The 26,764-nt window shown below is 43.4% G+C and overlaps 1 protein-coding gene across 1 annotated transcript; it reads left to right on the top strand.

Annotated features, from left to right (window-relative positions):
* The first annotated feature begins 607 nt into the window (after positions 1 to 607).
* Positions 608 to 14,584, top strand: LOC109998704 (neurexophilin-1). The gene is made up of 2 exons (XM_020653576.2): positions 608 to 986; positions 12,296 to 14,584. The coding sequence occupies exons 1-2, from the start codon at positions 903 to 905 to the stop codon at positions 13,106 to 13,108; spliced, it is 897 nt and encodes a 298-aa protein (XP_020509232.1). The 5' UTR covers positions 608 to 902; the 3' UTR covers positions 13,109 to 14,584.
* Positions 14,585 to 26,764: the final 12,180 nt, after the last annotated feature.

The raw sequence follows: 26,764 nt of genomic DNA, 5'->3' as shown, positions 1-26,764 counted from the left end.
AGTGCCATCACGTCCTCTGAGGATCTGGAGGAGCTTTTTCAAGTCAGAAGAATTTACTCAAATCACATAGACGAAAATGTTTTTGACCTGAAGCCTAAAAAAATGTTGTGATGTTGCATTATGGGAAGTGTAGGATCCAGTGAACATTTTAAAGTTTGTCTCTTAGGAGAAAATCCACTTTGACCTGGGTTCAGCGCTGATTTTGATTTAAAGCCGAACTGACCTTCAGAGATAAAGGGTGATAAAGGGGCGGAGCATACTTAATATATTTATGAATGTTAGTCGCAGCAGTTTCTGTCAGCTGTCTTCTTCACATGAGGAAATCGATATGGCAGCTTCATTCTTCTTACTGTTTCTGCTTGTGTAGGAGATAAAAACGGCCACTAGATGTCAGCCAACGACGAGGCTCAAAGAAAAAGTTGCTTCTCAAAAACTCCATAATGTGAACCTCCTTCTTCTGCTCCCCCTTTCTCCTCTCCTCTCCCTCCCCTCTTTTCACTCACTCTGTTTGTCTCTCCATCCCTCCCCCCTTTCTCGTTTTCTCTCTCTCTCTCTCTCTCTCTCTCTCTCTCTCTCTCTGAACCTCAGAGCGCGCTGTATAAAACGTCCCTCCACACGGACACTCAGATGTACAATCACCTCGGTTCTCCTCACAGCACCTCCAAACCTCACTTCAGAAACTAAACCAAAAAAATCCTGTCTAATTAAGCCACATTTCAACATCCATCCTGACTCTCCTGAATGAGCCTGAGAAGACTCCTCTGTGCTCTCCCGCCTCAGGACCTCCTCCCTCACTCTTTATTTCTCCTCAAGTTCGGCAGCTGATACCGGCTCAGTCAGGAGGAGGTAGCTCTTTTTTTTTTCTTTATTCCCCCGGCTGAGAAGATCAAGGACAGTTTGACATGAGGGGAGACGCTCCACAAAGAAGAGGCATGAAGACCACATGTCTGCGGGCTGCTGCTCTGCTGCTGTCACTCGTCTCTCTGGTGAGTTGAACGTCGTTCTGATTTGACCTTTATTTAATTTTCACATCATTTGACATCTCTGTGAACTGTGTGATTAATGTTTGTCTGGAAGCAGGAGTATTGAGGGATATTCACAAACAGAAATATTTGAAAATGTGAGCAGAGAAGGACCTGAGAGAGTAAAAAAGAAGATAAGCCTTTCAGTCAGAATTAATGATGCAAATTCATGTAAAGAGCAGGCTGATTATGTGAAACTTTCCAGTCCCTCCTCTTCAGATTCATTTTACAGGTGTTACAGAAGAGTAAAAGGCTGATTTCTAAAATCATTTGATGACAAATCTCGCCTAAGAAATAGATCTGTTTCTGCTCCGTGCAGCGACTCATTTCATATCAGCACATATTCAAAATGTAAGAGTGAACACACGCTTTCAAAATCCCAAATCTGCATCTTGACAAATCCACCCCGCAAACAGCCCCACTTAAATATCTCCCTCCTTTTCAATCCTGCCTTTTGCATCTTCCCCTCCTTCTCTCTCCCGCTTACAGACGCAGTTCAATGAGGATGTATTTGACAGAGCGGTCGCAGAACAGCCTGAGCCCATTATGACAAACACACCAGAATGCTCCTAACTCAATGCCTTGACAGTTTGTGACAACCCAATTCCTTTAATCCTCGGATAGACAGTCACCCCTCACCCGCTGATAAATCTGTCAACAAAGCAATCAAAGGCGAACAGGAGCCACTCCTCTCTGCAACCCGGGGAAAAAAAATAAAAAATTCCCATAAACTTAATCCCCGCAAACTTGACTGGCCTTAAAAAGCTCCCGTGGTGTTATCTGTGTTTAATTTGCATAGTGATGGAAAGAAGTCAATTACTATTAATTATTCTCTACAACTTAATACCCATTATCGAATTGAATTCACCGTCTTGAAAACCATAAACTCAATTTCACAGCTGACTAAGCGCACTAATCATTTCACCCCCCCCCCCCACCCCCCCACTACTTCTTCTTCTTCTTCTTTTTTTTTAACTTCACGGAGCCTCGAAAAGGAAAACAAGGATTCTTCAATTCCAGGAGCAATAATGTCGACTCTTTTATTGGCACAAACAAAGGAGAACATAAACCACAAAGTGTGGGACGTATATGTCCGCAGCGTTATGGTATAGTGCGAGCTGATCTCACTGCATCACTAGATGGTGTGTGTGTGTGTGTGTGTGTGTTTTTTTTTTTCCGTTTTTTTTTTTCCCAGACCGGGCTGCCAAATTGCTTCGCTATGCTTTAATGGGATGATCATAATTGTTTCGTACTCGGTGCATCCTAAGCTTTCGCCTGCAGCTCCTTCAACAGATTGACAGACCCATGGGAACCTCACAAACTTATTTTGGCCGCCTTTGAACCAAGTCGTGTGTGAAATAATATGATTATGCATTTTTCCTCTGGGTAAGTTGAAGAACTGGTGGCTACGTTTTTTTTTTTCTTCTTCTACCTCCCCCTACTCTCTACTACCACCACCACCCTCTCCCCCCCACCTCCTCCTCCTCCCCCTCCTTCTTCTTCTTCTTCTTCTTAAACTGCCCAGCTCTGATATCCCGCAGTCTGTCCGCGTACAGTATTTATCCTCCTCAGAAGTCATGGTGATAATTGTGCCCTGGCCTCTCAAAGCGCTGCAGCAGTGATAGCACTCGGCTCCATCCGCAGCTGCCTGTGATGTCTTGACACACTTTGTGATTTGTCATCATCTCTGACCCCCCTCAGGTAACACTTTGATATCACTGCCAGAATACAGACCTAAACCCTTAGCGGGCATCAAATGCCCTGAGTTGATCCATCAGCTCAGCGACGGGGGGACCTCATAAGGCGAGACAAGTTAAATTCACTGTAAACGACTTTGACGACGATCATTTCCCGAGAGCCCAGTAGGAAGAGTCTCCTAAAGACGGCATCAGCACGCTAAAGACACGTAAACTCGCTGCTTGTGTGGAGGAATATCTCTCTGTCACAGAGAAGAGGCTCTACATTAAAGATATTTCAGAAAATATCTGAACTTTTTTCTTCTTCTTTGGAGATTTGAGGCAGAAGAACTTGGCATCTGGAAGTCATAATTTAGATTAAAAATAAGATTTGTGCTGCAGGTGTTGGAGCGAGTCTTCAGATATCACCCCCCCAAAGGTCACAGGTTTGATGATCCCACAACATGTCCTCGAGCCAAACTCTAACCTCTAACAGCTCGTCACACTTTGAGCCTCTCCAGATAAGAGCATCACTTTTATTTATTGCATTTTTAAAAAGTAAACTTCTCTGCACAAACACTTTTAAAAGGACAGCTCATGTTTTAATATCTGAGTGCTGCAGGTGAACTGTGAACACACGCAGCATCCAATCAAGCTCAAATCTTCCATCAGCCGGCTCCCTCTCCATCTTAACTCTGTTAAACCAACACCGCCGCACTCACAAATCGTCAGCCAGAGCAGCCGCAGCATTCAGGTAAATGAAAACTGACACGCACTTTCATTCTTCCTGGCGAGCTGTTTTTGTGTACAGCCCACCGCTGAGTCGTCTGGCTCCTCCGGTGGTTCCATTAAAGGTGGAATTTGTAGGCTGTTTAGGGGTCCGGCCCATAGAATATCCCTCCGAAGCTCCCGAGGGAAGCCGGGGGGTTGTTTATCTTCCTGTTTTCAAAGAGCGGACGCCTGCGCCTTATCGCAGCCTCGCCAAGAGTAGATAGCATTTATGTTGGTCCAACAGCCTGCATGTACCGCTGCTGCATCTGGCAATCTGAGAGCCGCTTCCTAAAGGACCCGTGCACGCTGATGCTGTTTGTGTTATCTTAGTCGAGGGATTCTGCCTCATAAAGCCCAACATGGGAATAATATTAACAGACAGTTTAATGGGGTTTGCAGGACGGGAGAGAATCCTGCTGTACAGAAAACAGGTCAGCAAGTTGGAACATCTCAGAGAAACGACAGCCTCAGAGGCATGTTGGAACACGTCCTCATGAAAATATGAGATTCAGCTTATATCACAAATTACATTTTTATACTGCTGAGCTTTAACCGAGAGGATTTATAGTTTAGTTTTTGTACTTTTTTTTTATAGATATAAGAGTTTATTTCAGGCTTAAAAAAAACAATGCAACTTCATCCCTCTGAAAAATCAACTTAAAGAATATTCATCACAAAAATGAACTTCAGAAAACAAAACAGACATCACACACATCCGCACATTGGTGCAAACACACACACGCACACACGCATAGATAGAAATACAAATATTAAACTAATATTTTCCCATCGCTGCACTACGATCACGATAACGATGATGATAATGAGGATATTTAGGATGGTTTTCGGTGCTCTCTAGAACAGCTGTCTATGTCATGCTCTGCGTCTGGTCACTTCCTGTCGGCACCTCTGGTCACTTCCTGTCAGCACCTGTGTGTCTGATTGGTCTTAAAGTTGTTCACTTGCACTTCCTGTCGTTGTCTCCTCCTCTCTAGATCCTCGCTCGTGTTGTTCTTACTCTCTGATGTTCGTCGCTTTGTCTAATCTCATTCAGCTCTGTGGATTTATTTAGTTCCTGTTGCTTTAAATCGCCATGGCACCTTTATCACTTTATCATTTAATGGTTGCCTTCCTGCACACAGCTCTGTATATGTATATAAAATCAATCTTTATTTGCCTAGCGCTAATTCATAACAAATGTTACCTCGAGACGGCAGGTAAAGGACCTTATTCATCGTTAAGTTACAAAGACCCGACGTTAATCCATCATTACTCAAACTACAGAGACGCGTTGTATTTCTTAAAATCTGAAAAGGACTAAAATCTAATTTGGCAACACATTTATTAGCTCATTGCCTCGATGGATAAGGATTGTGACAGAATCAATGTGACACAGTTTGTTGCACATTTGCTTTCCTGAGGATCTGATCAAGTATCACAGGTGTTGATCCATTTTTAACCTGGTTTTCATCTACCCTAACCCTAACCCTAAGCTTAACCCTTACAGCAATAGTGAGACCATTTTAGAAGCACTGAGCAACATTTATTTGAGAAAGAAGAAATGTGTTCAGGTGGATTGGATTTGGGGCGGCAGTAGCTCAGTCTGTAGGGAATTAGATTGGGAACCGGAGGGTCAAGGGTTCAAGTACCAGTACAGGCCAAAATACTGAAATTGTTCTGGTAGCTGGAGAGGTGTGAGGGCACTTCCAGAATTTCTCTCACAGATTAATAAAGTATTCATTGGTCAACTCTTAAAGTTGACCGGAATGATTGGTTTCTCTTTCCTCTGTTGGGTGTGTGGTGGATTGTACTCACACATGGATCATGCAAATGTGAACGTATTTACTGTAAATTCGTATTTTTCTCTACAGTACATTACTGTATTTTAAAAAAAAGAAAAAAAAAATTCTCATTTATTTTGTCCTCGTACAAAGGGCTGGTTTTAAAAGTTTTTCTAATAGTTACTTAATAGATACTTTTTCTTTTTTTTATATTTGATATTTTTAGTTTAAATTTTTTAGCCCACCTTGTGCTGGTGTTAGGCTCCCCTCTGTGTGCTTTTGATCTGCCCGTCAGGGTCAAATAAAGTTTTTTTGATTTTGAATATATACCAACAAGGAGTTCATGAAACCCAGACATTAAAAGGAGCCACAGTTCAGACTCAAACCCGGGCCGCCCGCCTATGGGTCCAGTGGCTCCCAAATCTTAATAAGAAAATTTAAAGGCTTTTAATTGTCAATGACTTAATCATGTAAACACTGTTTTATCATCATCCACATCTTTTTTTTAAGATTGATTTTTGTGTCTTTATTAAAGAGAGAGAGAGGGAGAGAGAGAGAGAGAGAGGTTAGAGAGAGAGAGAGAGAGAGAGAGAGAGAGAGAGAGAGAGGATTGACATGCAGGAGAGGAGCCACAGGTCAGATTTGAATCCGGTCCGACTACTTGGAGGACGACAGCCTCCGTATGGGGTGCATGCACTAACCGCTATAGGCTACCGGCACCCCTTGCCCTTCTCATCTGATATCAATCCATGCACACTGCTTTATGTAAACACTTTAAAAACTCTAACTCGTGAAAATCAAACAAACTAAGAAAATCTTATGTTATGATGTCAAGTCTTCCAGTCGAACAGTCCTCGAGGTTTAGAGGGTAAAATAACTCTGATGAGCTCATGAGATGTTTCAAAGTCCAACCTGTGAGGAGTGATATTAAAGGACATGAATCATAAAAGAGGGGACACCCTGCTTTCAGAAATTAAAATGAAATAAATGGATTCAACTTCAATCAAGAAAGCCAATTAAGTGCAAGGTAAATGTCACTTTTAGGTCGTAGCTGGTCGAGTCGGCCCTTTATTTGGCGAGTAATAAAAACCTAATATTGACAATCCAATATCTGTTAAACCCAAAGTTATCAAAGTGTGACTGTTGACCTTTACGCTGCCATGTTTGTTTTCCTCCCGCCCTTTATCCAACAGCGCTCTCATTCTTTTTCTCTCTGCAGTGTCTCTTTCAGACACACTCCCTCTCTCTTTGTGCCTGCGTGCACGTTTCTGAAGCTGGCGAGAGGTAAATCTTGGCCCTCCGAGTGTTGGTGCAGTGAGTCGGGGTGTTCTGGATATAAACGTTGCTTCAGTCAGGACTGCCTCTGATCTGCCTAATCTCCCCAGGCTGGATTACAGGTTGGGCCTCTAATCCGTGAAGTGGGGGTCTCTGTGAATGTGCCTCTGAGTGCTTCTAATCCAGAGACTGTCAGGTGCTTTAGATGAAAGCTAATTGCATGTCACAGTTTGGTGGTGGGGGGGGGGGGGAACCATAAATAACGCCGGTGACAACAGAGCCAGTTCGCACAACAAGGACTTGGTTCTGATGACGACTGGGCACGCGCTCCACATGCGCTGTGTAATTTTGATAATCTCGGGAGGAAAATGGAGAAAGAAATCCCTTTAGAAGAAAAAAAAAATTTGATTCCAGCGACACCCTCGCCGACAAAAGTATTCATAGCGGAAAGTTACAGAAAATTAAGGTGCTTTTCAAAACAAACTTGCGGAGGGAATCTAATTTCCTGGCTGACAAAATGATAAAACTTGAACTCACCGCGTCCTGAACCTGCTTGGATCGGCATTGTTTGGGAAGTTTTTATTCCAGCCGACGCCGCCGAATGCTGAATCTGCACATAGTGTCACTAATTAGCCTGACAGTCACTTAAACCAGCCCAAAGCAGTTTTCCTAATATCCCCTGATCTGGTTTCAGGACTCCATCGAGACTGAAACCCAGTTACAGAGACACATCAGTAATTACTGCGCAAAGAAAATGATATTTCATGTGATCATGAGAGACTGTGGTCTTATCACGACTCAGAGAAGCAATATTCACAGTGAGTGCGGCTTATCGTGTGGATTAAAGGTCAAAGGGTCATTCATCTTTTTTCAGGGAAGTGTGTAAAGACTGAGTTCACGTTTCAAATGAGCAAACAGTGAGCGTTAGAAATCCTTTCAGACACATTCTGCTCATTTATTTGGAAAATAACTGATTTTTTCTTCGACCTTGCAACAAACAAAGCGTGTAAAAATCTAGTGTTTGGAAATAGTTGCCGTAGTTACACTTCAAAAACTCAAATCTTAGAGAGTTAATTTATCTCATTTCTGGTCTTCATAGAATAGATAGAAGAGAATCTGTTAACTGTGCAACGTGAATTTCTCTGTCTCTCTCTCACTGTTGCTTTGGGTTGTGTTACCACCGTGACCTTTACCTTCAGTATGGCGCCGCAGTGACGTCACCGAGTTACACATCATGTGTCTTACAAAGGCAAACCGATATCTGAAAATCTGCTTTCAGGACCCCCCCCCCCACCACCTCCTCTCCCATTCAGTGTGTGCTGAGCTTTTGATACCAAATTTGTTGTTTGTGCCAGTCTGTAAATAACGCTTATTTCTGCTGTAAAATGAGCATTTAGAATATGGCCGGTACAGTACAGGTTGGCCGGTACAGTACATGGGGTTTCCAAAATAAGCAAAGTTTGCTGCATTGATAGATTTTTGAAAGAGATTCACCGATTGGGATAATAAAGGCGGCACCTATATGAAATAAGAATTGAACCGATTTCGGCTTCAAAAATGATAAAAATTTCCATGAAAATACTTTGGCTGCAAAAATGCCACAATGCCGCCATTTTCTCTCATGTTTGACCACACAAACTGAGTTTATACAAAAAACATTAAACAGCACGCTCATCCGAATAGTTGAGACAAAAAACAAATCCAAAGACAGAGGGAGAGGAAGAGGAAGTCAGCACACCAGAAGCTGCTCCAATAAACCCGTCAGGTGTTTCCGACATGTCCGATGAAGGGTTAGGACCTGAACGTTACATGTGGTGATAGTTCCCATTAAATGTTTATCGGAGCAGCTTCTGGTGTGCGGACTTCCAGAACAGAGGTGACTTCATCTGCCCAACAATAAACCTCTCCTCTGAATCAGTAGTTAGGTAAACTGGACGCCAGCATTGAAAGGATATGGCACATCAGATAAATATCGGATACCGTCCTCGGTTCATGCCACATCATTTTCCAATGTGCTGATGTCTGTGAGCAGGGATAATAACGCCCGATACCGAACTGATGCAGCTCAACATCCCCAGTTTGATTTTTAACTTCTTGTTATTTTTTTGATAATTATATTCCTGTTTCCTGTTTCTTGAGCTGTTTTTTTTACTTATCTTTGGCAATTCAGGCCTTATATTTTGCTTACTGTACCTTTAAAAAAATAATAATTTAATTTCTGGACTTGTCATGCAAATAATGCAATATTTTGGAAAAACACACTCGTTAAGATTTGAGATTTTACAGTGTACATATAAAGCACATTTATTTGCACCTTTTTAAAAGGGGAAAAAAAAACTTAAACATCCGTTAACCAAAGAATAAAGACTGAACTGTAATGTCATAAGGTTCTTTACGGCCGCCTTGCCAACAGTCTATAAGAGATTGTTTCATGGCTCTCTTTTACATCCTAAGGAGCTTTATGTTGGACTATAATGGTGCCAATAAATCCTGCACAGGAAGCCTCCCTCACCCTCAGCCTCAGCCTCACTTTATCTTTTTACAATACATCAGCAGCGGGGCGACATGACAGACTTTTGTTTCCAGCGATAGGAGACAAAAGGAGCAGTTCATTAATACGTTTAACTGCCCCGCTGTGCAAGGAAAGTGCATAAATTCATATTCCTCTTCACCTCGTCACTGCAGACATTCTTCCTTCTTTTTTATCTTGCACCAAACAGACGCCGTGCAAAGATCTGGCTTCTTCCAAACGTTTCTTTTTTTTTTCCATGTTTGAAAAGCTTTGATTTCACTCTGCATTATCATATTGCACTTAAGAAAAAATAAATAAAAAAAGCACGCTTAGGCTATGTCCCTTTGTCTAGAGAGAGAAAAAGATGTAACAGCCACTCAGCCAAAGTCTCCACAATGCCACTAACGGTTCATCCGCATCGGGTCATTTATCATCGAGGCCTCTGCAAAACAACTGGAGGCCATCTTTTCAAAGTCCTTCACTCTGAAGTTCATAAAACGAACGCGTGCTCCAGAGAAGGATCACAACTCCTCAAAAGAGTTTAAAAAAGGGGGGAGAGCTCGGCACACTCTCTTTGTTTCAGCGCCACAATGTCATCCAGTGAACTTTCTGAATGAGAGAAGACCTTATTTTCAGAGTATCGATCGTGAGGTGAAGGTACAAAATGTAAACGCTTCGACCAGATAGATCTGCTGTCACGTTCCTCGGCCGGGGTTTGCACGTCACTGTCAGTGGCCTCTGCAGGGCGCGAGAGGGGGGAATCTTCGCTCTCTCATCTGTGTGATTGTTAGAGGAGAGACACGAAATGAATCATCAATCATCCATTCAGGCCGCATTCAGCAGGTAATAGTCTGCTGTTGCATCACGTCTGCAGCCGAGGAGCGCTTCATTCATCTCGATGTGTGGCAGGAATACTCTTAATCAAGATTAAGACGCTCTGCACACGACATTTCACACACTGTAAGCGTCGGGTACAGAGTTAACGCCGTTTGTTAAAGGGGGCTGACATCCAACCCTCTGTATGTTATGATCTATTCTTCCTGTTCGGTCATTTTTTAATTAGAAGAATACCTCCCTCATATTTCAACAGATATCTACAAAGAAGCTCATTCATGTGTCTTTTTAACACTAATGCAAGTCAGACGTTGACATAAGCCCACTCTACAACGGCAAGCAGGGCGCTACACTGACGCTAGGGGGCGCTACAGCCACAAATCTGATGATATTTTAAGCTCCCTCATGTATGTCTGAGAACTTAAAGGGGACATATTATGAAAAATCCACTTTTCCAGTATTATGAACATATATTTAGGTAACCTGAGTGTCTACCGACCCACAAAATGTGAAATAAACCCATCCAGTCCTTTGTTTGTGGTCTGCATAAGTCTTACAACACAGAGAAAAATGCTCTCATCAAGAAAAATGTGCTCTCCTTGTGATGTCACAGTGGGATTCTTGCAAAAAAATCCCCTCCCCTCCCCTGGTATCTCCGCCCATGGACTCCACCCCCAGCCTAGAGCAAAACTTTTGCGCTGGTCGGCCATTTTTATTCTCGCTACAGAGGAGTGATGTCTACGGGGAAAACTCAGGGGGGGGCTCATTGCATTTAAAGAGACACACACACCAAAACAGAGCGTTCTGAGAGAGCTGGTTAATACAGGGTCACAAACCTCCTCTGGTGCTTGATTCATGTTAAAAAAGGGGGATAATATGTCCTCTTTAAAAAGTAACTATGAATTCATGAAACACAACATATTAGTCAAGCTCCCCCTCAGCACCGGGAGACAGAAAAATCCTGGCGCAGTCCCTGTACAATGGTGTTCTGAAATATCGTTGCATGAATGAAAGACCGAGGTTGAAAAAGATGGTGGTTCCAACAAATTAACTGACTGCAACATACAGCTCACCTCAATAGTTGGCATGCTTTATGACACATTTTAGATCCATGGTTATTCAGTCAGACATCCACCTCCACCTAATGTGTGCTCACTTCCTAAATAAAAGGTAACATTGAATCCTGCGACTCAGCACCTTCAAAGGATGTCTAATTGAAGTAATTCCAAGAGGTAATGAGCTGTTCCACAACACTTAAGAAGGGAAACACTGATTTTGTAGAGAGATTTTTAATTAGTTTTCATTTCAGAAAATACTTTGAATATGGGCCAATTATTTCTGTATAAAAGATTTAACAATATTTCTAAAAATTTTGATATACTTTATTAATCCCTGAGGGACATTCGGTTTTACACTCTGTTATTTATAGGGACATGCTTCTCATACACATAGGCCCAAATCACACGCATGCACAAACTGCTAAGCAGAGAGCGCACCAGAGCAGTTGGGGGTTGGGGCCTTGCTCAAGGGCACCTCAGCAGTGCTCCAGCTACCAGACCAACTTCCAGATTTGGTCCGCACCAGGACTTGAACCGGTGACCCTCCGGTTCCCAACCCAAGTCCCTACTGAGCTACTGCCGCCCCTAACTAAATGTTGAAAGGTTATTCAAAATCCACTTCACCATGTTTCTCTAACTCTAACATGTGTCTCGAGTCTGTCTACAACTCCCCCATGATAAGAAAAGTCCATCCTCTTCGTCTGTTGCCTGCTCCACTTTTCAGAAAATGTGTGCTCAAACAGGCCATTTGGAGATTTTCCCTTCATGACATCACAAAGGGCAGTAACCCCTCCCTCAGGTGGGTGACACTCCCACAGCTGCCCTCTGAGTCTGCCTTCTCACCATAAACAATATGGCATGAAACAAGAAAGCCCGAGCCGACCCAAGCCTTTCCAGAGAGGGGGCGTGGTCAGACACAGCTTATTTACATTTAAAGGTACAGACACAGAAACAGTCTGTTCTGAGCAGGGCTGAAATAGAGGGATGGCATGATCAAATACAGTATCAGATTTAGAACAAGAAACTTCACACACATTTGAGGAGCTCTGAGACTTATTTAAACCTGTTGAGAAAGAGGAGAATATGTCACCTTTGACATAAGTTACAGCTAATTTCCAACAAACCAGATACACAAAAATGGAACAAGAAGACACCAAACATGCAAAAAGCTGATCCAACTATTCCACAAAATTTTACAATAAAGCTTTACTGTTGCATTCGAACACTTTCAGGTGTTATCCACAACATGTATTTTGATGCCATTTCGGAATCAGATGCAGAAAATATCTGTTGCTTTCTCATGACATTTTGTGCAGCCTTGTTGGTGTTATGAGCTTCATTGTTGATTTTCTGTTTGTCCTTTCAGGTTACCAGCGCTGACTCACCAAGTTCAGAAAATTCAGAGTTGAGAGAGAGCTCGAAATCCAAGGTGAAGACCTACTGGACCGAAAGCAGCAAGGCCTTCTCCATCAGCCGCCTGCTGTCTCAGACGCTCTTTGACAAAGAGAACTTCACCTCTCTGGATATGAACTACGACGACGCAGAGCTGTACTCTAAACGGGAGCAGTGGAACTGGCTTTACAACGCCTCAAACCCTCGCGACCCTCGCTCCAGGACGAAGCGGAGGCCCATCGTCAAGACGGGCAAGTTCAAGAAGATGTTCGGCTGGGGCGACTTCCACTCCAACATCAAGACGGTGAAGCTGAACCTCCTCATCACCGGTAAGATCGTGGATCACGGCAACGGGACATTCAGCGTCTACTTCCGCCACAACTCGACAGGTCAGGGTAACGTGTCCGTGGGCCTCGTGCCGCCAACGAAAGCCGTGGAGTTCCGAGTCCACCAGCCGCACCAGCAGTTCCACCACCATCACCACCAGCAGCAGCAGCAGCAGCAGCAGCAGCAGACGGCTCTGGAGACGAAGGACACCAAGCTGTTCAACTGCAGGGTGGAGTACGAGAAGGTGGAGAAGGGCACCAGGAACTCGCTGTGCGCCCACGACCCGTCGCAGAGCTGCCCGCAGGAGCAGACGCAGAGCCACGTGTCCTGGCTCTGCTCCAAGCCCTTCAAGGTCATCTGCATCTTCATCACCTTCTACAGCACCGACTACAAGCTGGTGCAGAAGGTTTGTCCAGACTACAACTACCACAGCGACACCCCGTACCTCCCCACCGGTTGATCAAAAAGACCAGAAAGAGAGAAGGAGGAGGATGATGATGAGGATGGGAGGAGGAGGGGAAAAAGACGCAGACACAAGCTTTCAGATCCTCAGTGGTGTCCGGATGAAAATGGAGTCAGGACACTAAAAAACTTGAGATGTTGACAGGCATTACTACAGCTAACATATCCTTGACGCAAGACTGATGTTGCTCCAATGAACAGACCAACCCTGAGGTCATTATGAGAGCGTTTAGGGCCTGCAATCCTCACATTATATGCATAGCTGCTTGCCTGCTTACATCGAAAGGAAATTCTCAAGCCAACCGTAAAAATATGCTGATTGTATTTATGTAAATATTATGGGTTCTACACAAAGACCAGAAAACAATTTTATTAATGTTTTTCTCCTCGCTAATTTAGTTGTTTACGTTGATAGTGTGTTTCCGTCTCAATCATGCTTTCTGTCTTTTCCAATCAGTCTCGGGTAATCACCGCAAACCACGTAAATGTCAACGCAAATAAGACGAATCTGTCAGTTTGCATTAGAGGGCATAATGGGAAAAGCGAACATATTTTGAGTGGTGTTGTTTTCTGCAGTGTGATTGTTAGAGTGAGTATACCTCGTATGTCGTTGTTTGGATTCCCGTCCATGTCCGTGCATGAACCGAGTGCGGTAAACAACTGAATAACGTCCATCTACATTTTTTTGTGTTATTGCAGCTGTCAGAAATAATCTCCATCAAGTCAGAGGAGAAAAAGAACAACAACAAAAAAAAGTACCTCTGTTTAAATTATGTTGCTGTGTGTATGCAGGTTTTAAGGTCGCGCGGGTGGTGCACGGTAATCAGTACCAAAAGAGAGCTCCTGTCACATCAAAAATAAGAAAGTAAATGTCCATAAAAATAAATAAAAAAAAGAAGAAAAGACGAAATGACAGAGGTACTGAACTGCTCCTTAAAAGAAATAATCAAACGTACCTGACTGTGCTTTAATTCTGCAGATTTCTCAGCCCTTGCATTTCCATTCTGGCTCATATTTTCACGACTTACAACAAGTTCAGTACTTAAACTTTCAACCCCCTGCATCACTTACATGACAAGCAGCCCGTATTAAGAAGTGTCAGAGCCACAGTGCCCCCGCAGTATCCAAAAATAACACCGGAATAATCATTTACACAGAAAAAGTGCTTGATAATGAGAAACAAAACAAGGTCGAGACAAGTTCAAAGTGTTTAAAAAATAGATATTTGAACAAGCTAACAAAAGAAGGAAGTGATAGAGGATAGAGGATCGTTTTCTTAAGTTCATGCATCAAAGACTGAACGAGAAGAAACACTTGGTTTAAAAAAGTGAGATGTTGTAATATGTGAAAGTGTTCCAGGAAAGAGAAGGACATACATTAAACTGCAGGTGCTAATCACACATTCCACCTATGAAGCGTTCGCACCTCTGGTTATCAGGAGAAATAAAAAATAAAAAATCCTGGATGAGACTAACTCTGGCTGTTAATGGTATTGGATGTTCCAATTGGCTATTAAACCTTCATTACACAAATTGGGAGCCAGTGGCTGCATGTGAAGCATTTAGAGGAAATGAACACAGTGTAAGTGGGAGCTCTGCAGAGTCAACACCACAGAAAGAGTGAATTAAAGTCCTGATAGAAAACCTGTGAAAAAAAAAAAAGCACAAATGTGCACCTAGGGGCGCAATCACTGCTGTCTATTTAAATTCAGTGCAGTTCAGGATGGTATACGCGGCACAGTAAACTGCTAATGGCAGCCTGGACGACATCCAATATGCCAAACGTGGGGCGTGTTCTGTGACAAGGCGGGCCACGGAATCGGGGGGTCCGCCTGTGGGATGAGTGAGCATAAAGAGGAATTTATGATGTGGAGGAACAAGGCTGGCAGAAATCACTGGAAGCACCTGACTCGTAAATTGAGAGCATGTATCTGTCAGCGAGAAAGAAGGAATGACTAATGTCTCAGATTGCTGTTTGGGCCAGTTCTTTCATCTCAATAAAGTGACTTTGATATCTCTCCACCCCTACCCAAATGTGCCAGGGACAGTTTGTTCAGCTTCAAAGAATTAAAGCAGCACTCTGCCGAGACAATGTGGGCCTCATTATTCACGTAATCTTACAAGTGTAAACAGTCTGGCACAGAAGTGTTTGGTGTGAGAGCTGCTGAGGGATGGAGCTGTTTCCTGACTGATGTCGTCTGAGGGGAAACACTGAGAATCATCCTGTGTACTGATTAAGGCTGAATCAACAATGACCTGATGAGATACACGTGTATTTACAAATCTGACTTAAAGCTGCACCAATCAAAACTTTAGCACAGATAATGGATGTTTTACGTTAACTGATGTTGTGTTATGTTTCGATTCTCCAAAACAAATAAGATTAAAAGAGACGCCATTCTAATGTTAACTTGGATTTGGGTAACATATTCAGGATATGGCGTTTTCATGCACACAGATTATTCATATTGTGGTTAACATGATAAATACTAGTAACCACGATTTCTGATAACTGCATCTTAATTAAGAAGGCGCCTGTGATGTTGTGTTTTTACAACTCAAACCGCGGCAAATTTGAAGATCTGAGAAAAATGAGACCGCTTTGGAGCACTTCTGTTCTTCTGATGTTTCTCCACTACTTTCCAACGTGACCTGACCTTCTCTACCGTACGTGTTGGGCGGCGTCCTGTAGCCTGCTCACCACAGGCTTTAACAGATCAGCATGTTGATGCTTTCTCCCACCTAAACATCCAATTACATTCAATTCTTTCTCCACAGAAGGAAAACACTCAGTTTCTTTGTCGTTCAGGATGCAAGAAGCTCTCGTTGCCACCGCCATGTTTGTTTTTGCTGCCGCGTCGCTTGGCTCAGGCCGCAGGAAGTCAGCAGCTGTCAGAAACCGGGGTGAGGCAATTACATGCCACTTGAGTTCTCCAGGTAGCAAAATCAAGTGTCTCAAAATCAGGATAGCAGCTTATCCCGGTTTCTGAAATTAGGATTATGATGTTCACATGCACAAACACAAAAACAGGATACTTTAAAAACCAGGATACAGCGGCGCCGGTAGCATAGTGGTGAATTTGCACGTCCTGTGTACGGAGTCTGTTGGGCAGCCCGGGTTCGAGTTGGACCTGTGGCTCTATCCCCACATGTCAGTCCCCACTCTCTCTCTCCTGATTTCTGACTCAACCCTCCTCAAAAAAAAATCAGAAAAACTTAAATCCATGTAAACGCACTCTTTGTCTTAAAGGAATAGTCTCCTACTTTCCTACTTTAAAAAAACAGATAATGATAATAAATAACAATAAAAGTGAATCAATAATATCAGAAATGAACACACTTTTTAAATCAAAATGTTAAAAAGTGTGACCCGTCTGTTTGGTAGAAGAAAGCAGAGTGAGACGTGATATCTGTGTTGGCAGATCGAACAAGAGCGTGCTGTTTGGAGCGAGGCAGAGCTGGAACAGAGAAAGTGTTTCCTGATGTGACGAAAATATGACATTTTACTGTCACAACACTTGGAGGAAGATATGTCGCTTGAGAGAAAAACAGAAAAGAATTTAGTCCTGTGATTAAGGGAAAAAATAATTGGTTATAAAATGTGTTTACAACTTCTCCCTCTGGAGTGAATACACTTAGGATGGGTAGCTCGTTTCCTACAGGACACAGGCGGGACATGAATCCTGTCTGTTTCATGTCAATCTGAATCAGTTTTTATCTTCTCTTGTAGCCGTCGTCTCTGCTATGAGGAACACTCCTCCCTCACCACTCCCTCAGTGGTTTGACCGAGAAATTTCTTTTGAGTATTTTAGACCAAACAAAGTTTTTGCTTTAGTTTGGAAAGTCCTCCTTTAGATGTACTCTTGCAAAGAGTAGCTTGAGAGGCAGATGTTTCCCTCCAGGAGTTTGGACCTTGGCTCATTGGACGCTAACGCTTCTCTAAGTGTAAATACATTTGTTATCTATCCGTTTATGAGCTGATCATTTGTCGCTCTTGTGTTTGCAGCTTGTTACCAAACAGATTAACTAAGGCAGGTTTACAAGTTTATGTATGTTTCAAAGCTTTTAATTAAAGAAAATTTGGGGTTTTAACATTTAACGTTTATTTAAGAACATAACAATTTAAAATCTTCCGCAAACTTCTCAAATCGGGGGCGCCGGTAGTCTAGTGGTTAGTCCACTCGCCCCTGTACAGCGCCTATAGTCCTCCAAGTAGACCGACCAGTGGCTCCTTTCTCGCATGTCATACCCCCACTCTCTCTCTCTCTCTGTGATATCAGAAACTATCTAAATGAAGGCATCAAAGCCAGAAAATAAACTTTAAAAGAAAAAAGAACTTCTCAGTTGGATCTGATGTTAGTCGCTCTTTTAAACAACTTTTCTGGGCATGGCAGCAGTTTCCAGTTTTATGTTTCCTCTTCTTCTAGCGCCAGGGCAAATCTCTTAACTTTCAGCTCACTGATTGTACCTTCAACAGAACTTAATGAAGTGATTACACAAAGGGGATATAAAAGTCGGGGGTTTATAATTAAAACGTCGGGGGAAAATGGCTTTTTTAGGAATTAAATCCAACCCAATCTCAAATATCTAATAACCAAAATTCAGCAGCAGATCTGTTTCCTGGAGACTCATTTGCACAAGCTGAGGACGGTGGGTTCTTTTAAGTCCTGTTTTAAAGCAAACACTTCTTAAATTATGCTAATTTCAAAGCAGCGAAAAAGAAGGGGAAAAAAAACACATCAGTTCTTCTGCGATGCCGTGCATTTAACGAGCTCAACGCCAATGAATGGAAGCGGCAGCATCACAACGCGGCAGTGTTTGGACGTCGGTGTTATCTTTGGGCCCAGATCTCCTCCCTCGGTTCAGCCGTCCTGGACCGGAGCCATCCATGCTTGCCGTCTTTCCCCTAGCTCGCCCACAATCCCTGATTAATGTGGCCTGGGCGGGAGCTGTCAGAAATGGCAGAGAGAATCATGGGATTTCTCCTTCAGAGTCCCAATGACACCCAGCAGCTGCAGGAGTAAACAGATGACTAACCACTGGCCTTTTGGCAGCCTGTGGAGATTCACACGGAGGGAGGGCTGCGAACGTAGCGCTGACATTTAGGTGGATTAGAAAGTTCTTGGGTTCTGCTCTCGTGGTGTCAGAGGTGGTTGGCATAGTAATTATTAGCGACTTGGTTTTTCTTCCTCTTGACCCCCAACCGCAGCGAAACGCAGAGCCTCATTGTATGGATGTTTGTAGAAGTGTAAAAAAAATCCCTGCAATCCTCATGTATAAACAAATCACATCTCGTTGACTAGAAGAGGAATAAAAGTGTCTATTTTAAGAAGACAAAACAACATTTGTCACTTCAGACTGCGGTGCTGCTGCAGAGTTACTCTCAGATGTGGGGCTGGAGCTGTCCTGGGGCACAGTGTTGTGTGAGGTATTGACGTATTAAAGGCTGTATCAGACAACGGCTGGTGTGAGGCTTTTTTCTTTTTTTTTTCAAATCACAAATAAATGACTCTCTTCAAAACACCATTACTCCTCGGGAAATGAAAACTCGCTCATTGTGAATGTCTCATATCAGGTAAAAAAGTGGAGAGAATTAATTAACCTTTGTCATTTTAATTGCTTTAGTGACAGCTGTCCTTTGGTGCCGGTGCTATCCTAATGCACATACTGTGGGGCTTGTCAATTACTTTCCCGGTGAATAGATTAAAACGCCACAGAGGATAGAGTCATTTCATTAGTCAGACTTAATGCCCCCCAGACATAACCAGGTACGAACACTTCACCCCTAAATATGCAGGAAAATGAACAATACAATTAAGCCCGTATGAATCGAATGAATTGTGCAAACATGAAATTAAGTTTACGCTCTATTTAACTCCATCCTGCTGCTTATATTACATTCGTCGTACACATTTTCTTTGGGAGGTCGTGGAAATTAGGAATATTTTGAGGCTTTTAATGAAAGGTCCAACGGTCTAAAGCGCGGGGGAAACCTGTGTGTGCAGCTAATTGCTCTAATGGATGTTAGCATCGCGGCGCTGACAATTCAACCACGGTGGATAATGGCTGACAGCAGAGACTGTCTAATTCCCCCCCCCCCCTTCCGTTTCTGCCGTTTGCACATCTCTGATCTAATGCTCCGCAGCTCATCATGAATCTGAAAGAAATTAGGCCGATCCCAAATATGTGTCAGCTGGATGTCTCGGCTGCTTTCAACACCAAATGCGCTCCTCGCCGCATTATGTGAAGACAAGAGCCATTTTCACATTTTATCAGGCTGCTAAACCCCCCCCCCCCCCCCCCCTCCCCCTTCTCTCTCCCCCCCCCCCCACAAGACTCAAAAGGATTGTGATGTAGAGAGTCATAGAACACTCTTATCGAAAACACAATGAATGTAACAGTAAAATGAGCTTAAACCGTCCGATTGTTGATGTTACAGAATCACAGAAAGGTGCATTAGAGAAAAGAAAGCAACAGTTTGAGACGCGGCGTCTTGTTAAATCTGTCAGACACGAGAAATCACCGCGTGGCTCTGTCACAACGGCACACACACAATATTGGATTAACTTTGCCGGAGGATATGAAACCATTTCAGCACCATTCACACGCAGTAGAAGAGGTTATTTTCTTTACTGACTGTTTGGCTATTTGCACACAAAAACTGAACTATGCAGAGTAGCACAATGTTGAGTCTTTACCAGCTTTGAGATCAAACTTGAGGTAAAAAAAACATTTATCAGTTTGTTTAAATAAAAATAACCTGTTATTGGACTGGTGAGCAGAGGCGCTGCAGGCAAGGCAGGCATCTGCTTGGGGCCCAATAGCCCCCCCGAGTGCTTACAAACTTTAAACCCCAGCATTGGCTCAAAATGTGCAAATTTTGCAATGACAGTAGGAAGCCTCCCTAAAGGCCCTGAGAGCCGGAGATCGTCGGCCGTCTGTCCTAGTTTTTTCCGGTGTGTCCCTCACCGTCGCTACTCGACGGCCTTTCTTTGCGTCGGTGAGAGGAATCTCTCTGATTGGCTGTTTGGAGGTTTCATTTCTCTCCAGCTCTCGTCACAGGTTCAGGAAAGCCCCTTGAGCATGCCGCTGTAGTCTCCATGCTTTCACCCATTAGTGCGGTTTCTCCTTATGTGTCTCCTCCACCTCTTCTTTTCTTTTTCCACTAATACACAAAGGGCTGAGAACGCCAGCGCCATTTTCAACTTTTTATCAATCAATCAATCAAACTTTATTTATATAGCACCTTTCAGACAAATTAAATTGCAGTTCAAAGTGCTTAACAAGAGTGCAGAAAAGTTATTGACAAAAAAGTAGTTGAAAATCATTGATAAAATCATTGAGAGACTATATTATCAGACATTATTCTCCATTAGTAGGCTACCTGTAATACGAGTGGTGACCGACAGCGGTGTGAAAATGATCTTCTGGTATCATAACAACGGACTACAGGCGCCACAGGCAGCCTTCGTCACCACTTTGCCGTCTGCTTGGTGTGTCAGGGCCTTTAGGGGGCCCCATCTGACAGCACTCACTCACAACACCCTGCTTAGCATCTCATGCAGTATTCCTGTGAACACCAAAGTGAAAGTCACTGAGGGAGCATGTCGAGGAGTTATCTGTTTGGGAGTAGAAAAAGAAAGAGGAAGAGCGCCGGGACACCGGTAGACATAATGGTGGTTGAAGGGGCCCCCAATTCATTTTCGCCCAGGGTCCCAACAGACTCTAGAATCGCCCCTGCTGGTGACCCGATTGTACCTCTGCTTTGTGTAAAGTAAACAGAATTATGTTAGCGTTATGTTGACTACGGCTGCAATTAAAGACATTTTAAGTCACCAGCAGCATTTTCCAATTATCTGACCTTTAATGGGTTAAATGATTAATCAAATAATCATTAAATGTTTAATTAGCAATTAAAATAACAGTTAATTTAATCCCTATAAAATGTGAGTTTAACAGTAAAGGAGAAGATAGGGGGCCATCACGCTCTTAAATGTGCTTTTTGACCTCCAGAGAGCATCATGAAGGTCGCAAACAGCCAAATTCTTCCCTCCGACTTTACCCAGAATTCATCCTGCAGGTCCCGAGGTAACTTCACATGAAGTCGCAGCAGGAAATGCTGTCTCAGCCTAACTTTCAGTCAACCTAATGACAGGCTGAGAGCTGGAGCTGAGGTGGGTTTTAAGCCTTCTGACAAACCGTTACATCGCACCCGCCTGTCAATCATGTCAGCTATGTGCCTAACTCTGGATAACACGTATCATTCATAAAATCAAAACGGAGCAGTTTTAAAAAATTCACCCCCCGTACAGTTTGTCCCAGTGATGACAATAACTAATCAGATCTATTTCGTTTTTTGTACCAGGCTGTAAACATGTTTATTTATGCTGTAAAAACTGCTTTTTTGCCTCTGGTGTGTATGTGACTTCCTGTGTTCCTGGAGCCAGTCTCTAGTGGACACTCGATGAACTGCAGGATTTTGCACTTCCTCGTTGGCTTCATTTTTCAAGACTGGAGGTTCGATTTGGTTCGATGTTGTGATTTATCTAGATACATTTTTCTCACTGTATGATTTGTTCGATTGCTTTAAAGTGCTATATAAATAAAGTTTTACTTACTTACATCATTACCATTATACATGTTGTTAAGTTTGCAGGTTCCCAGATCTTGGGAGAGGCGGTTTTATCATACCAGACACAAGTATTGATGTAAAAGATGTGTTTTCTTTTTTAAAAAAAATGACACGAGATATAAGAGGATTACACGGCTCATGAATACGGGCCCGTCTCTATCCTCTGATTTATCTCTTTTTTTATTTTGTTATCAGAAATCCTCATCTCCATCCAGAACAGGCTGCCACACAACACAAAGGCGGACGTCCTCGTGTCTGAACAGCTCAGATTTAATTTCAGTTAAGGAAGGGGAAAAAGAAGTTTAATGCTGTCTGTGAATATGTGTGTGTTGGTGTGTGTGTGTGTGTGTGTGTGTGTGTGTGTTGGTGTGTGTGTGTGTGTGTGTGTGTGTGTGTGTGTGTCAATGCTAACCCTTTGACAATTAGGCTCGTTCACAGAGAAAGAAGAGCAACTGGTTGAGAGTCTATTTTTGTGAAGCTGTCAGCGAACATTTAGTGAAACAGCAGCAGGGGGAGGTGATGATTACTGAATATCACCTTGTCAAAAACATCTGCGAAGTACAGAGCTAGGTGATGCTATTTATACGAGACAAATAACGCCAGGCTACTTTTCTCAATCTTTAAACATATTCAAAAGGAGTATAAAGGTTTTAAAACTCACAACAACACCTGGTTATGTGTCAACACTTCAGGTCGTTGTAGTCGGTGTTAACGTCTGTTCAAAAAGCTGTCTACATGACGAGTGGATCATTTTCCTGTGTCATGTTCTAAATATACAGTCCCGGTTTCCTTCAGCGTCCTGTCTCCAAAGCAGGCGGGCAGGTAAAACAATCAGGGGCCAGCCGGGGCGCTTCGTTTGCCATTGATTTATATCTTAAACAACCTCTCCTGGTGCTTCCACTGCTAAAGGTGAGACGCTGCTCCAGTGTTTGTGACAGAGATGGACTAGGCGCGGTGGCAAGAGAGAGAGAGGGATGATGCGGTTTTAAAAAATGCATCACCATTAAATCAAAGAGTAACCTTGAACGAGTTCAGGCCGGTGCCAGCTCGGTGACACGCTCTGCCCTCAGCGCTCGGTGCCACGGAGCATGCCAAGCAGCGGGAGGGGGGGGGGGGGGGACACGGAGCTGAAACGCGTTGGTACAAGTTAGGCCGGTGGTGCAGAAGAGAGGGGCCAGATACTCGCTGACCAAGGGCACAAACACTGACATTTTGTCCAAGTTAGAGCTCAACATGTTATAGACTGAAAACTGGAGTCTGAGGGAGAGGGGTGTCCTTGCAAACTGCATCAGAAAAGTTGGCAAAAAAACTGCAAAACAAAAGTTGACAAAACTATTTGTTTCCATTGCAATGGACATGTTGTAGACCCACAGCGGTCTAGGTGCTACTCGATAGCACAAACTATGGTTGACTACTTGCCTTGTAAGAGGCGGGATTTATATATGTCAACTTTTTTGGTCTGTGTTCACAGGCTGCTAGAATATTTTGTTACATTTCAATGTAAAGAAATATAAACTTGAATGGCAAAAAAAAAAAGACAGAAAAGCTTTCATCATGAGAATTATTATCAATGCTAGAAGACAAAATCCTCGAGCCATTAGATTCACAGGTTAGGTATGCCGGCACAAACACATTAAAGAGTCCATATTATGCCCTTTTTGGGGTTCGTATATTTAATCTATGTACCTACTTTCGTACGTTCACAATATCTAAAGTTCGAAAAAAGTGTTTGTTTTCATGTACTGCTCCTCCTTGCTCCCTCTACGCTATGAGTCCGTCAGCTGCACTCTGTTGAGCCCACACTGTTAGACCCCACGTGGGCCAAGTCTGCTCTGATTGGTCTGCCGATCCGCTCTGTCGTTATTGGTCAGTTGCTCAGCACGCTTCTCGGAAATTTCAACACGAGCTGCTGGGCTTGCCACAATGAGCCAATGGACTTAGATCAGTGATCTCACACTGACAATGACGTCGGGCTGACACATTTTTATCGAGGGGGACTAGAACCGAGCGTTACATGCAGCTAATGCTACAGCTAACAGGAGGACGTAGGAGAAGCCACGGTTCCGCGGACTTTTAATTTTTGCTCATAGATGTGCCCAAACATGCACAGGACACTTGGAAAACACACGAAAGGGCATATAAAACCAGAAAAAGCATAATATGGGACCTTCAATGTGTCTAAGTTAGAGCTCAACATGTTTGAAGAGATAAAAAATGTAGTTTGAGGGACGGGAATGCTATCTGCCTTTGTGTAACTAAAAAAGGTAGTTTCCACATATGCACTCCTCCATCTAGATAAATATCTAGAAAAAAATTCAGGAAGACTGCTCCGGAGATTCTCCCGATCTGGCTGTTCACATATGAACCTCACAGCGGGAGACTATTCCTGTCAGACAGGAGGGGGAGTCCGCTACACGACGCTAGAATGAGAATATTTGCCTTTACATCAATGCTATGTGTTCAATGGAATGACAACACCAACAAAAGAGCGGAGAACAACATACTGGAGAACAGAAACATAATGCAGCCGTTAAATAACGTGCATGGAGATCGTAGCGGTGGCAGCAGTCACAGTATATAAACCTCACTCGCCTCTCCCATTGGCTCGAGGTGAATTCTCCTGATTATATCCTGCTGTGTTCTCACATCAGCTCACTCGGAATTTCTGCGGAAAAAATACTCCGGGTCTGGCAGGAGAAACTCCAGGTGAAGTCCGAGCCAAAAAGTCAGCTGTTTGCGTTCACATATGCAGCTCCTCCTGGAAATAGCTGGAGTTTTTCAGGAGTTTTCTGCAAGTGTGAAAGCACTATGCAAAGATTAAAATCCTCACTCTGTGCACGGATGTCATCCTGGCTTTTCTACCTCTGTCCACAATAATAGACATGAACAGCCTAAATGTGGTCTGAAATGAATGTTTACTTGCAAGACAGTTGAAAAAAATTATCACATGATTTAAAATATAATAATTACAGCAATAAGCCGTGTGTGTTTGAAGAGTTTTGTGAAGTCAAAGTAGGACCACGAGCCAAAAAAGGTTGTGAACCATTGCATCAGAGTCTAGTCTTCTGCAGAAAGGATTTCACCCCAGTGTTTGTTCTGGTTCAGGTTAGGACTGTAATGAAAGAGACAGCGGGTCCAGGTCCTCAACGACAATTCACAAGGGCACTCACATTGTCCAAGTTAGAGCTGAAGATGTACAGACGATAAATAACTCTGTGAGACGAGGTCGCCTCGTGAACAGCATGAGAAAGGTTGATGAAAAATATATAGAAAAGAAAAATCTGTTTGAATCATTGTGACTAATCAAACAAAAATCACTGCTTCGAGACATGCTGCTGCTTGATGTTTGAATAAAATTCTGTTTTCACCTTTTGACTTTGTCTGATTATCCATTTTATGTATTCATCGAAAAGAAAAAGAAAAGGCAAAGGGTTAAGCGTAAAGAAAAGCTTCCATAATGAAAATTGTGAACACGAGATTACTTTTTATTATTCTCGTTTGCCGCAAGACAAACTCCCCGAGCTCTTACATGGGGGTTTAGCAGACTAAGAAAGCATTAGAGTGTAGCCTCAAGCAGGAAGAATTAAACCCCACCGGTGCTTTGGCTACAACAGCTGAACTTTACGTATCACTCGTTCATGTAGATTGCGTAATCACACGGCTGCACTTATTTACGCTTTTTAATAAGGCACTAAAGCCTCAGAGGAAATATCTTCACTGAAGGGACTGGTAGACCCCGTGAAGTCTGAATAAATAACGCCCAGTGGGCTGTTAGGGTATACATGAAATGGTTACCTGTGCATGTGGGCTGACTGAGCTAATGTGCACATATTAGAGGTGAAAATGCCGTGCGAGAAATATCCCTTCAGATGAGATTTTCAGAGCAGAAGCTATCCGCGGTATATAACTTATTTTTTTAAATCTAACTTCCTCCACTTCTCTCACATTCATTGAGACATGTCATCCATCTATCTGGGCCTCCGGCTGCAGTAGTTCCTCGACCATGAGTGGCTGCTGCAGCGGGGCTGTATTTCAGCATGTTGAAGTGCATGGAGAATTCCCATGAAGGGTAAGGGATTATGGATTTTGGCCTCTAAGCTGCCTGGATGCCCAGTGAGGATGTCTCTGAGCGTAGTAATCTTCAAACAGCACGCAGAGTGATGAGTGGGCACTGAGGAGTTCTACTCAGGATCTAAATGTGTTCCAGCAAGTTACTGGAGAGAGAGAGAGAGAGAGAGAAAGAGAGAGAGAGAAAACACCATTTGGTGCAGAAATGGAAAGGATCGACTCAGTGGCTCCTCCAGGCAAGAGACACTTTTGATCCTGTGACCTGTTTTGAGCTATAGTCTGTGTCGAAAACTCGCGCCGAGCAAGGGATCAAATCGGAGTGGTGCAAATGTAAATGTCATGGTTCCCCATCAGCACACATTACTGCTGATGGAAAAAGTCAATTGAGCAATATTTGGGGTCGGGTCGGGTGCTCTCTGGGGGGTGGGTGGGTGGGTGGGGGGGTTGGGGGGGCGCCTGCAAACGTTCATAATGAGGGCACGCTCAAGACGGGTTTAGACTGTGTCCCAGAAAACAGGATGACATGTGTCGGTCAGCTGGCGTGCACATGAAGACAGCAGAATACGACAGAAGTGAGTCTCAAATAAGACGAGAATCTCCAGAATGAGCACACGAGTCGGAATCAGGAAATGTCAGAGAAAATCACTAACGGGCTCCCCGATCAATATGGGACGGGGAATTTCTCAGACTGATTGAATTAAACCCCCGAACAGCCTGATCGTCCTCTTGTCTTACTCTGAAATTAAGTGCTTCTATACTATCTCCTACCTGAGATAAGGTGGGTAAGTGCAGGAGGAGGATCAGATGGGGTGAAGGACACTGGTCGTTATGGAGATCATATCCTCTCCTTAAGATGTAACAAAAGCCTCGAGTGATGTCAGAGGTCAGGGTTTTGGAAGGGCGCTGAGGCATGCAGAGAAGTCCCTTCGGGAAATCAGGCGTATTCATGACTATA

Source organism: Labrus bergylta, chromosome 8, assembly GCF_963930695.1.
Source record: "Labrus bergylta chromosome 8, fLabBer1.1, whole genome shotgun sequence".
In the NCBI taxonomy this organism is placed as follows: Eukaryota; Metazoa; Chordata; class Actinopteri; order Labriformes; family Labridae; genus Labrus; species Labrus bergylta.
Note: the sequence above shows the minus strand (reverse complement) of the source record. Positions and strands in the feature narration are given on the sequence as shown.